General features: G+C 34.4%; 1 protein-coding gene across 2 annotated transcripts in view; it reads right to left on the bottom strand.

The window, feature by feature from the left end:
- Positions 1 to 14255, bottom strand: part of LOC136036285 (protein masquerade-like) — a 50808-nt gene that overhangs the window by 10512 nt on the left and 26041 nt on the right. Inside the window, exons 6-11 of one of the 2 annotated variants that reach the window (XM_065718431.1) lie at positions 13289 to 13388; positions 9062 to 9245; positions 6754 to 6962; positions 5415 to 5552; positions 2661 to 3160; positions 928 to 1221 (exon numbers count right to left, since the gene is read on the bottom strand). In XM_065718431.1, the coding sequence (XP_065574503.1) occupies positions 928 to 1221; positions 2661 to 3160; positions 5415 to 5552; positions 6754 to 6962; positions 9062 to 9245; positions 13289 to 13388 (1425 nt within the window). The remainder of the gene's footprint in view (positions 1 to 927; positions 1222 to 2660; positions 3161 to 5414; positions 5553 to 6753; positions 6963 to 9061; positions 9246 to 13288; positions 13389 to 14255) is intronic. The other variant, XM_065718432.1, reaches the window with a different exon arrangement.

The raw sequence follows: 14255 nt of genomic DNA on the forward strand, positions 1-14255 counted from the left end.
CTATGTATTTTCTAGTGGTAATTTTAATCAAAGGACTTCTGGTTTATTTCAAAATTTTATTACTTTTTGAAGGGCCTGTTGAATTTCAAAAGAGCGCAATTTTAAAGAATCTAAATCTTGGCAATTGTTCTTTTTATACGGGCAGCACACCAAGAAGATGTTAAACAACATTAGAAAGGCCCTCAATTGCACAAAATCCATTTAAATAATTCTATTGCTAAAAAATGCACTGCAATACTGTGTATCTTTGACTGTTCAACTCTTCAAGATCAGCCTACAGAACTGTTCAAGGCATGGTCGTAAGAAATTTTTTATACGACAAAGAAATTCTATGAAGGGGAGTCAAATTGTAGTGAATAGAGCGGAATAAAGGAGTGTGTGCAGCTATGTCGGACTCATTGGGCTTAGTACTGCATCAAGTCACCTAGTATCTTAGCAATATTAAGAAGTCAGTTAATCTTATGGTTTAACTGCAGCTTATTTTCATATTGTCACACTCTTTTGAAACATTTAAATGGGCTGGGTACATTTGGATTTGAGAACTTTTAGTACCAGTCATTCTTGATATGCCTTAGGTGATCTTTTTATATAAGCAACATTCATTGCCTCTTTGTCCTATTACAGTCAGTTAATACCCAGAAAACTTCAATTTGTGCTTGATCTACGTAAATTAAGAATTATGTAATATGTTACTCCACCCTAGTCATTCCTTATGATATTAGATTTTAAAAATTTCAATGTTAAAATTGATAAAATCTCAGGCTTTAAAATATTTATATCCTAAGGTTGCATAAGACTTTTGAGCATGTTTATATAGTTGATGATCGAATTTTCTTAGGTAGATACATTGAAATAAAATAATCATAATAAACACATAAAATTTAAGCCTCAAACAATTTAACATATTCGAGTGATTTAGATACTAACCTAAAGTGGTGTTCATATAAATGGGAGGTGCTGGAGTAACTTGTAGAACAGCTGGAATTGATTGCGGTGGTCCAACAACGAATCCATTGCCTGTAGGCAGGGGAGGGGGCGGAGCAATCGATTGAGGCTGTTGAGCTAAAAATTGCTGCTGTGACACAACTTGGACTGGTTGTTTGCCATGCATAAATTGTTGTGGATTGCTTTGAGGTTGTGGATGAAACATTTGAGGTGCAGGTTGATATTGTTGAGGGAATGAAGGAGGGGGATACTGACCAGGTTGAACAGGAATCAAACCTATAATTAGAATTCTTGATTAGGAATTTGCCTAAAAGGTGAAACAGATACATGTACCTATGACTGTTTATTGCCAAGTAAAAATTACTGAATAAATTCGTTTGCCAAATTTTGTCAGCACAGAGACCATTTTTAGAATTCATTTGTGCGGAGGAAAAACAATCAGCAAAGGAAATGGAGAAGTTGATCAATAATCAGAGGATAAGACATTGAAGTAAACATAATCTAACAGGACTATATTAATATTTGAACAACTAGATTAATATTCATAAAAAAAAATAAACCAGGGACGACCAGGACACTCAAAGAGAAATTACAGACCGGGACACCAGAACACAAATGACGACAGGGACAAAAATGACGACCGGGACACAGGGAATATAAATGACGACCGCGACACACGAAGAGAAATTACAGACTGGGACACCGGGACACAAATGACGACCGGGACACAGGGAAACAACAACAACGGGGACGCCGGGGGCACAGGGGGATATAAATATGACGACGGGGACACAGGGAATGTTCGATTAGCAATCACCATCAACAAAGCTCAAGGCCAATCATTAGAATAATGAGGTATAGATCTGAATACAGATTTTTTTTTTTCCCATGGACAATTATATGTTGCATGTTCAAGAGTCGGTAAACCTGACAATCTATTTATATGCAGAGACAATGGGACAGCCAAGAATGTTGTATATTCGCAAGCTTTACGTAGTTAAAAATATTATATATATATATATATATATATATATATATATATATATATATATATATATATATATATATATATATATATATATATATACATATATATATATATATATATATATATATATATATATATATATATATAAATATATATATATATATATGTATCTATATTCACAGGTGGGACACAGGGACACAACTACAATGGCGCGTAACGACTTACGCGCGCGGGGGGGCTTTGGGGGGGGGGCGCCAAGCGCCCCCACCAACTAGGTGTTGGGGTGGCGCAAAGCGCCACCCCAACAGCTAGTATCTTATGATTTGAAGTAAGTAGGTCCTCGTAGGGCAGGTCTTGAAATTTCATGGGCCTTGTAGTTTGTGGATCGAACTCATAGTCTACGAAGAGATATCTTGGACATAGGTTACCGGGCACCTGAAGTTATTTTCTAAATACACATATAGTTATCAGGGTCTTATAACCCATCTTTTAGTCAGATATTTATATCGACTACACTGTTATGATTAGTGAAGACTAAAAAAATCTTAAGACATCTCCTTGTGATTTACTCTGATTTCACTACTGGACGTACACCGTTATTTCTCATTGTTGGCTGCCTTTGATCTCAACGTTAGACAGAAGTCCTAAAGTCTCAACAGGTTTTTCAAATCCTATTTTTGTAATTAGTGTCTTGTGGCTTCAAAAAACTGAAAAGTGAAATTCTTACCTGGTTGTGGAGGCTGCTTCTGAGGGTAGCGAAGCAAAATTGGTGCTGATTTCTCTTCTTCAGACTCTCCATTCTCTTCTTGATCCTCCGTCTTAAAAGATGCAATAACTGAACGAGGAACACAACAAACTTGCCTATTTCGACACTTAAACAAGTCGGAAATCTCAGCTTTTCCAAAGCAAGTCAGTGATAAGACTGGCTGGATACAGCTTCCTGGACAGGGTGGTCTTGAATCTCTCACTTCAGCTGCTTGTGTTGTGGTGGTCGTCCTTTGAGTTGGTCTTTGTGTGGTTGTAGGAGTACCTCGGTTTCTGTTTGAATCATTTTTATCACCAGGTCTCCTCTGGGATGATGATCCTCCGAATCCAAGAGCAGGAACAAGAATGGGAGCTAGTTTGAGCAGATCAGAAAGAGCGCCAAAATTTGCAAGTGGGTTAGAAGGGGGTGGGTTACGCTGGGGTGGTCTAGTTGGTTTTGTAGTTGTGATTTCTCTATCTTCACTACAAAATAAGAAAACCATTAAGAAGACAGCGGCTAAAAAGCTAAGAAAATTATACAAAAACTTAAGATTTGAGTAAGAATTAAAATTAAATAATCCAAATAGACAAATCAAAATGGTGACAGCGATTTGAATTTGAAACTAGCAAACATGTAACATATTGCCTACTAATGTGATGTTGCAATAATTGTGGCGAATTCTCATTTAAAAATTCTCAGGTAAAATTATCTTAGAAAGTATTAGTACTGACAGCTTAAACTCAGAAAATAATTTCCTTATTTATTAAAGTTATCCTAGGGAAAGTTTTTTCCATGGATATAAAAGCAACAGCCCATTTCATCTTAAGCCTTGAACACTTAAATGAACCCCCATTACTTCAAAAGTTGGGATTAACAAAAAATGTATGAAAAAGTATAATATAGATCTAATTTCTATATTCCTAAGAAATATTCTTTGTATACTTTGATAACGATTTTGAGAGCACCGTATTACAAGCATGAAATGCATAATAATTAAAAAGCCAAAGGTTACAGCGATTATAGACATGCATGCATCACCTTTTTTATCTATTATGCTACTTTTAAGTTTTAACCCATCAAGACACTATCTTTGGCTCAATACGAGTTTAAAGAAGAGTTTTGTCTATTAGTGTGCTACTGCTGAAATTAGGGAACAGAAAATCAGGATTGAATATCAATTGGACCATTATTTTTCCCAAGATTAAGAAGCATACCTAGTTTTACCCACACTACGAGACTGTTTTATTCCTCCTGTCAAGCTCCTAGACCTCAACTCGAATCCCTTCCATATACCCAAAATACCAAGATCATCCAGATTTATCACAGCTTCGAGCTCAAAAATTTCCATCAATTAATTCTGCTCGTTATTTGGTTTATTGAGTTCGGTTTTTTGATTGTTTGTTTCGTTATATTTCTGGTTGTCTTGGTTTAATTTAGCTTTTTACTTCTCTTCGAAAAACTTCTTTTGGGGAAAATTCTTTTAATTACTTAAGAAAAGAGGCAATTTATATTTGGGTCACAGTTGCTATAGACGAAATGGAATATTTTTAGAAACTTTCAGAGCCTTTTCTCCTTCATATAACCTGAAAAATAAGGGTTTATGGTCTATCTGAAATAAGGGATATTTAAGTATCCAGGTTAGACATACCAGTGCTGACCCGTTCCCAAGCTGGTAAGAAACCGAGTCGACAAAGTCCAAGAGTAAAAAGCTATTAGATTAAAAAAAAAGGCTCATTTCTGGTTTAAATTCAAAATATCCATCATTTAGTTGGGAATTACCTAGGATTCTTTATCTCCTTTTGCGCTTGAGCATGAAGGACATTCCTAAATCTATTTTACAATGAAATTAGTCAAATTGGCTTCTAAAAAATCACCTATATAATCGGTTATGTCGGTAACACTACTCCGGAGAAACCCCGTTTTTAAGAAACCCATTTATTTTACATGTAAATACAACGCAGTTGTGAAACTACCTAACAAACATCGCTAGCTCAGACAGTAAAGCATGTTATCTATAAGGTTATATTACAGGGTCGTGGATTTGTGCCCCGAATTTAAGTTTTTTTTTCCTTTAAGCTTTGTGAAGATATTCTTTTTTTTAGGAAAAGTTGTATTTGTAAATTAAAAATCGATTTTAGACTGAATGCGAGTACAAATAGAAAAAAAAATCGATAACTAGGGGGAGAGGACCTTTTCGTGAATGTGTACTTCCACATTTGTAGTTGTGAAAAGTCAACCCGGGTTTGTCTTACGACTTACTAGAGACAAAGCCTGTTGGATTCTGTTTTTAAGGTGAGGCCAAACAATTTTTCTCTGATTCTCACAACAGAGTACAAGTTGTTCTTGTTCTTCCCTTTTTCACACTTATCGCCCAGAACGCTCGGTAACAGAAATTTTTCCATTGTGTTTTGGTGTTTCTTCTGACTTTTTGAGAACACCTTTGAGACTCTATTAGAAAATACCAAGTTTTTGCTGCTAGAGCCTCAAAAAATTTGAAAAGGGGACTTGACCAGATTGACTTCTAAAAGACTTGCATATCAAATTTTTTGTCAAGCCTAGTAGTCCTGTAATAGCTGAAAACTGAATTTTAGGTATATTATTAATTAGATATATCTATTCATTTGAGATTTTAGAGGAAGTCGTTTTGAAAAATTACAAATATAAATATTAAGAACAAGTTATGCAATCCAATCATTAGCATAAATCATGTGTCAGAGGAATAACATTTGTACTTACGAAGTTTCAGAGGATTTTTTAGTTTCACAGCACACTTGACCACGGTCGCAGAGGCCAGGCTCATTTAAAATAACACTTGGTTTGGTACAGAATGACGCCATCATCGATATGAGACAAACCCCAGGACATCTCTTTGGTCTATATAGATAGGTAACATAAGATATCAAGGGGTAAATCCAAAATAAAAATATAACACATTACTCATTATGTATACATATATGTATATGATATTAAGTAAAAGATGTGGCCATAATTAATTTTAGAGACGACGGGCATAATAAAATCACGTCATCCCCAGAAGCATATTTATTATACCTTATAACTATGCTGAATCAAATGGCTATGTTAAAATTTTGATAGGACGTCTTTGAAGAAAAAAGGGGGTGGGGTGGGGCTAATTACCCTCCGAGTTTTACAATGACTTAAAAAAAAGCACTAAAATCATTTATATCCGTTTTAATGAGCCCTATACCGATACTAATCTTTTAGGATCATTCGTTCTGTTGGATCCAGCTGGGGGGGGGGGGGAAGCAAATAAACATGCATTCGTGGTTTTTCTTCTGGCAAAAATTACCAAGCTCCAATTTTTTATAGATAGGAGCTTCAAACTTTAGAGTAGGGTTCTCTGGTATGCTAAGCCTGATCGTGTGATTTTCATTTGGGGCGTTTCCCTTCTGTTTCAAAAATCATGTAAATTTTTCTCCGGCTCGTAGCTCTTGATGGGTAACACTAAACTTAATGAATTTTATATATTTGGGATCAGAATGATACGCCATGGATGCATGGGTTCTTTGTATTGGATTGTATGCATAAACGGATTCTATGGATTAACCAATTTTGATGACCAATTGTCATCAAAATTCTGTTTTTAGAGTTTCTTTTACTATTGGGCCGTGTTGCTTCTTCCTAACAGTTTGTTACCACTAACTGTTTAATATTGTCAAAAAAGTTTACCTTTGAAATAAATTTTTTGCACTATTGACGCCATCCATAAAATCCTAAGCGGTAGTTTTATACTAAGTACCTGTATTATAGTGATTCAAGTAATTTTAAAAGTGTTCTGGAATTTTTTTTATCCCAACCCCTCAAACTAAGCTGATTCCATGGATTGGTCTAATTCATTTTCTTCTAACTTAGGTTTACAAATTACAAAATTGATTCGAATTATAAATATATAGGTTTTGTTTTGATAAATTGTGAAAGTATCTGTGCTCTATTATTATTTGCAAATACATCTTCTTAAATACCATTAGACGTTTAATTTGAATTGTAAATGTTTATATATCTCTAAACCTTAGGCTAAGAAAATTTTTTCTTGTATAATAGTAGTAATACTTACTTTGTAGTAGTAGGTCTGGAAGTAGTAGTGGTTGTGGTAGTAGTAGTAGTAGTAGTAGTCGTTGTTGCTGCTTGTTTTGGATTAGACGTAGACGGTGACGATTTCGTTGCCTGGCGTCTGTTTACACAGCAGGTACCACCGTTAGCACAAACGGCACGCGAGTCCACGTAGTCGCAGAGATAGGAAAAAAATCCAGTGACACACGAGCCCTTAAAAAGATAAAGACTATAAATTTTGCACTCTGGCCTTGATCTTAACATACGTCATAAAATTACGGATAGAAGACACTAAACTATCGTCTAGCGAAAACGACCAAACGACATCACTCCCCTAATTTCAGCTGGTATGTCTGATTAGAAGTGAATTCTTTTACAGTCTCTAGGAAGTGTCTCAAAAAAAGGCTACCTATCGTTATTTAAAAAAAATGAAAACAAAAATTACACTTTTTGAATATCTATCTACAAAAGAATACCAAAAAAAATTGCCCTGACACAGTTAGCAAATTTTTTGAGTGTTTTAAGCACAATTTTCCCAGGGAAAGAAACGAATTTTTCAACCCTACTCCGAAACAGCCCAAGCAAATCCAATGTTCACCAACAACATTAACAACTTCAAGAGCAAAGCTCAGCTCCTTTTACAATTTAGCTTAAATACGTTAAATAAAAAAAAAATATCAAATGTGAGTAGAGACTGACAATTAAACTTTAAACAAACAGAAACTATTGCATACACAAGGTGGACTTCCACTCTGATCGGTTCCCTCTTCTTACGCCAAAGTAAAACTTGTATTGCAAAAAAAATAATTTGCAGTGTAGAGTTTATTGTTTAACACAAATGTACACAGATAGACACACTCATAATCAAGGCATTGTAATAGAAAAATTCTTAAAAAAATTGATTAAATTGAGCATTGATTCCGGAGGCACAGAAAAACAAAATAAAAATTTTGCTTAAATAGCAGAGGATTGAGGCTGTTGGCAACCTTCTCCAAATAAATAATATTTTTTGCTCCTTAAAAAAAATATCGAATAATTTTAGAAGAAACAATTTCAAAAAAGCTTGGGTTGTTTTCATTAAATAGAGGGAGGCTGTGTTCTTCATCGAATCTATGCATTTGCCGTGCGTCTTAGAAGCTTATGATTCCCACGTCACATCTGAATTACAGATTTCAGGTGAGGTGAAAAACACCTGGTTATGCTGCAAGCAAAACCAAGTAAGTACACCGCACTTCAGTTTTGTTCCTACAAGAGAGGACCTGTTACTTAGCGTCTATATTGAACATTTAGTCAAAGAAGAAACTCATATTCTTCAAAGTGAAAGGAGATCAGGTGATGAATCCTACCCTCCATATCTACCTGTATAGCCACACGTGTTAAGCTAAAAAGTCAGCGTAAGAAAATACTTTTTAACCAGTTCGTGGTAACGACGCAGCTCAATAGTAACCAAAACTCTAAAACACGAAATTTCGATATCAATAAATATATCAAAAGGATCGACTTATTATGCTATTTCCAAAATACAAAAGATTCATTACGTTTAGTCTTATACATCAAAGGCTAACATTAAAACATAAAAAGAACAGAGATTATTGCGTATATAAAAGGGGCTTCCCCCTCCTAAACACCTTGCTCTTTGTGCTAAAGTTTGAACGTTGTCCCAGCCCTTCAATGAAGACTCCTGATACATAAGGTCGTTTAATTGGAACAATAAGAAGCTTTTTAAAGTAACAAAACTTTAGCGTGAAGAGCGAGGTGTTGAAGAGGGGGCAACCCTATTCATATACATAATAATTTCTGTACGTTTTAATTTTTAGTGTTGCTCCGTACTATGATTTCAAAAAACTTGTCTTTTTTTAATTTAATTAGACAAAAAGACTAATTGCTTCTTAAGAAAAATACGATTCTTTTGTTTTTGTAGTAAAGGCTTGACAACTTCGCTATTTAGTTTTTTTGCCATTTTGAATTTCATGGTTTCATTTCCATCAAGATTGTACCCGTTTTTGATGTTATATTCTATGTCAAAAAACCATATAAAACCTCTTTTGCTCATAGCTTTCAATGGATAAATTGAAATTAAAACATTTTTATGTTTGAAATATAGAAATTTGACAAATATAAGTAAGGATTCAGTAGCAGAAACTTGACATGTGCCCAGTGCATAATTTTCCAAAGTAAATCCACTACAATATTTTTTTTTGCTTCGCTCAATCTCTGTCTCTCAAATCTTTAATATCCCTCAAGCTTAATTAATGATTAAATGATCAAAAGTTGATTTGGATGGCACATATAATGGAAAGCAGAGTTGGTACCTTGCACGTTCTATCATCTGGATTCTTCGTGGTTCGAGGAACGGCAGTAACAGTAGAGGTTACCCTGAGATCTACAGAAGTAGGCGTGGTTGTTGCATCATCTAGACGTGTACCTGAACCATTCAATATTACTAGCTCTTTGGGTGGTTCTTTTTCGCCAAATAAATCCTTGGCAACACAACATCTGAAAAAAGGAAACACTCAAAAAACGCCTATAGAAAAATGTACTATGTTCGAGCTTGACAATTCAAAATTTATCGACTCTGTGTGTTCTATATGATTGTGTGTTTATTGTGTTTACCATTGCTGAAACTCTTGGCTTGCAGTTTGCATAGAAAAGACGACCAAGCAACTTTTCTTTTAAAGTGGTAGCGGCCCCAAAATTAGGAAGCTACCCTTTAGGAGAAATATCTCACGTTGTGTCATGACATTTATCTAAAAGTTCCCATCTTAACTCTTACTGAGAAGCTTCTAATACATTGCCACCATTTTTACGAAGAAAATACATACACATGAGGACACAGCTACCTCGGATTAGCTGAAAGAGAAAACACATTGCTAAGAATAATTGAAAAGTAAATTTTTGCACTTTGAATTTCTTGCTCCCAGGGTCTATTCCATCAATTTTTTTCTTTTGTCTCCGTCAAGCGAAAATTGAGCACAGGAATAAAAGATAGTGATTAAACGGGACAAAGATCAAGCAACATTCAAAAGCATAGGTTATTGAGGGAAGTGTTGGTAGAGTATCTGTTAGACGGAAGAACATCTTTTGGAATGGAAGAGATTAAGGCAAGTTTAGATTCGTTTGGAATGTCGAATGAATGGAGTAGAGGGTATGGTAGAGGTAGGCGAGCGGGAGAGGTGTCAAAACAGATATATTCTATTTTAGTTGATCAAGAAATTTAGAATTGGGGAGCCGAATCAGAGCGTCTGATTCTTGCTTCGGATTCTGGGGTAAAAGAGGCATGGGGAGAGGACATATTTTAGAGCTGGCCTGTCTAGGGAGGATATTAAGAGGTTAATTTCTCGTAGAGGTAATTTTATTCAATTGGGGAAAGAAGAAGATATTGAAAGGGTTAGAATGAAGAATAGTCCTTACAGTTTCTTGATGTTTAAAGAGTGGGATGAAATCTTATTACATTGTCTGGGGAAGTGTGAAGGGTCTTGAGAAAGAAAATTTTTGGAGTTTATGAGGGAGATGACCCTTGGATGGAAAAATTGTGGGGAAATGGGTGTTTTATCATTATTAATAATCTGGCGTGGTTTATTCGTGTGGGTATAACCCATCGTGAGGGTTTTGTGTGATGACTTTGTTTGTTTGTATTAATGTTTTTGAATTGTTTTCTGTGCTTTAATTGTTTTGATAAAAGTTTTGAATTGAATTTTTCGATCGTATTCGTATGATGTTCTCTTTTTTTGTGGCAATTGCCCTACGGAGTTATTCTTTGTCTCAAATATACTACTATACTACTATTGGGCACTTTGTTGCGTGTGATACATTCCAATCTGGCGCTCGGCCCCAATTTAGAAAAAGCAGATCAATAGGAGAAAATTATTTCGAGTATATTTTTGACAAGCAAGGATATCCCTCTGTTATTTTCTATTTTATTCTAATTTTTCAAATGAAAGACTCAGTAAATCTCCCAAAGTGGCTATTATCACGGAAACAACCCTTGAACTTCAGTATATTTGCATAGCTTTCACAAAGTAATACTGTATATTTATCCAAAAGAGGTTATTTAACATAGTATTTTCGGACTTGGCTTAGTCCTTACTTCTCTAGTTTTACATTTGAAACTTAAATGTGTTAATTGCATTAAACAACTCATACGTGTAGACTGGTACAACATTTAGGAACGTTTTTTTTCCCTTAAATAAGAGATCTTTTCTAAGAAGTCAAAATCACAAAAGGAACATTTTACACAGGAAGTATAAGCAGAAAGTATATCCTTCGGATCACGTTTTGGTAAGTGTCCCGGTGCTTTGTTGATGGTGATTGCTAATCGAACATTCCTTGTGTCCCGGTCACTTTCTCTTTGAGTGTCGTCATTTATATTCCCTATGTGCCGGTGTCCCGGTCGTCATTTGTGTCCCGATGTCCCGGTCTGTAATTTCGTCAGTCGAAAACATGACGACAGTCAACACACAAACATGACGTCACCCGACAGACCCACACACACACAGACAACTTATTTTTATATATATAGATATATATATATATATATATATATACTAGCTGTTGGGGTGGCGCTTCGCGCCACCCCAACACCTAGTTGGTGGGGGCGCTTCGCGCCCCCCCCCCAAGCCCCCCCGCGCGCGTAAGTCGTTACGCGCCATATTAGTTACGCGCCATTGTAGTTGTGTCCCTATGTCCCACCTGTGAATATAGATAGATATATATATATATATGTATATATATATATATATGTATATATATATATATATATATATATATATATATATGTTTTTAACTACGTAAAACTTGCGAATATACAACATTCTTTGCTGTCCCATTGTCTGTGCATATAAATAGATTGTCAGGTTTACCGACTCTTGAACATGCAACATATAATGGTCCATGGGAAAACAATCCGTATTCAGATCTATACCTCATGATTCTAATGATTGCTCTTGAGCTTTGTTGATGGTGATTGCTAATCGACCATTCCCTGAGTCGCCATCGTCATTTATATATCCCCCTGTGCACCCCGGCGCCCCCTTTGTAGTTATGTCCCTGTGTCCCGGTCGTCATTTATATTCCCTGTGTCCCGGTCGTCATTTGTGTCCCGGTGTTCCAGTCTGTGATTTCTCTTTGAGTGTCCCGGGCGTCATTTATATTCCTTGTGTCCCGGTCGTCATTTATATCCCCCTGTGCCCTTCGGCGTCCCCATTGTAGTTGTGTCCCTGTGTCCCGGTCGTCATTTATATTCCCTGTGTCCCGGTCGTCATTTGTATCCCGGTGTCCCGGTCTGTATATACATTCGTTTTTTAGTTTTGTTTTTCTCCTTTATTTTTTTCCTTTTTTCTTTTTTTTCCTTTTTAGTTTATTTAGATTTTTAGATTTTTTAGTTTTTTTATTAGTTTTTAGTTTTTTTGTAGTTTTTACCATTTTTTTAGTTTTTTTAGTTTTTTTTTTTTACTTATGTCCTGGTCGTCATTTATACTCCCTGTGTCCCGGTCGTCATTTGTGTCTCGGTGCTTTGTTGATTGCTAATTTATATTATATTTATATTTATATTTTTTATATTTATTAATATTTTTTTAGTTTTCTTTTTCTCTTATTTTTCAGTTTTTTCCTTTTTTTTAGTTTTTTCTTTTTTAGTTTTTAGTTTTTTTTTGTTTTTTACCTTTTTTTAGTTTTTTTAGTTTTTTTAGTTTTTTAGCTTTTTTAGTTTTTTTATTAGTTTTTAGTTTTATTTTAGTTTTTGCCTTTTTTTAGTTTTTTCAGTTTTTTTTAGTTTTTAGTTTTTTACCTTTTTTTAGTTTTTTTTTAGTTTTTTAGCTTTTTTAGTTTTTTTTCTTTTTAGTTTTTTTTGTAGTTTTTACCTTTTTTAGTTTTTTTTTTCTTCTTTTGTATTAGTGTGAAATAATTCAGACGTCATATGCGGACAAACACGACGTCACTCGACAGACAGACAGACAGACATAACCCACAAACAACTTATTTTTATATATATTTATTCATATTTTTTTAGTTTTCTTTTTCTCTTTTATTTTTCAGTTTTTTCCTTTTTTTTAGTTTTTTTCTTTTTTAGTTTTTAGTTTTTTTTAGTTTTTTACCTTTTTTTAGTTTTTTTTAGTTTTTTTAGTTTTTTTATTAGTTTTTATTTTTTTTTGTAGTTTTTGCCTTTTTTAATTTTTTTCAGTTTTTTTTTTAGTTATTAGATTTTTACCTTTTTTAGTTTTTTTTAGTTTTTTAGCTTTTTTAGTTTTTTTTTTCTTTTTAGTTTTTTTTGTAGTTTTTACCTTTTTTAGTTTTTTTCTTCTTTTGTATTAGTGTGAAATAATTCAGACGTCATATGCGGACAAACATGACGTCACCTGATCCACACACAGATCCACACACAGACAACTTATTTTTATATATATAGATATATATATATATATATATATATATATATATATATATATATATATAATTCTTATATATATATATATATATATATATATATATATATATATATATATATATATATATATATATATATATATATATATAATTCTTACCTCAAGTCGGGTTTACAGAGGCCTTCAATGTTCAAAACTGCTTCGCAATAAGAAGAAATCCTGGATGCAACACATACCCCTGGACAGAACTTAGCTCCTCCTGAAATTAAAAAAAGAAAACTATTGCTGATATAGCAAAGCGCAGGTACCAATCTCCTGATTAAAGGCCTTTGGCCAGGAGAGAAATGTGTGGTTGGAGGCAAGTCATACGACTGATGTTTTCCGGTGGGAAAACATCAACTGATGTTTTCCCACCGGATTTCTCAAGGTACCTATTTAGAGCTGGGTCGACTATGGCTGAGCTTACAGAGCCACACCACTAACCCCGTTCCAAACCAAACAACCAACGACTCCGAGACTCAAACCCCTGACTTCAGGCTTTCAAAAGACCAGGAACGACCAAGACACCAAAGAACGTTATCATTTAACTTTTTTTGGGTGGATAAGCCATGAAACAGAATATAATAGGCTAATGACGCAAAAAATAGGGAATTACAGGGAAGATATACCTCACTGGATCATAAATTCCCTACAAGTTTTATGCTGTTTGAGGTTATAAGAAAATGCCGAATTTATTATGCTCGGGAACAAACAAAACTTACAAAAAATTAAACATTTCCTACAATGTTGCTACCTGGACCCGTCTTTGTCTATTTATGTCCGAGATCAATTCCTAAGATTTTTCTTGTGGCTTTTTCAAAACTATGCAATGTTTAGTGTAGTTTCAAATTTTTGTCAGTGTTGCCAAGTTGAAACGTGAGAATAAGCAATCAAAAGTAAGGTTAGTTAAATTTGACAATGCTTTTCGTTCGTTAAAATTTAAATACTAACAATCTAATTGTTCTCAGGCAGCTAAATCTTCTTCAGCAATTTGGTACCATAAGCATTCAGCTAATTTTTGGGTGTTTTTTCAGCCACACTTACTTTTTCAATCTCCTTAAATATCATAGGTTGAAAACAATTGAAA

Source organism: Artemia franciscana, chromosome 15 (genome assembly GCF_032884065.1).
Source record: "Artemia franciscana chromosome 15, ASM3288406v1, whole genome shotgun sequence".
NCBI classification, from domain to species: Eukaryota; Metazoa; Arthropoda; class Branchiopoda; order Anostraca; family Artemiidae; genus Artemia; species Artemia franciscana.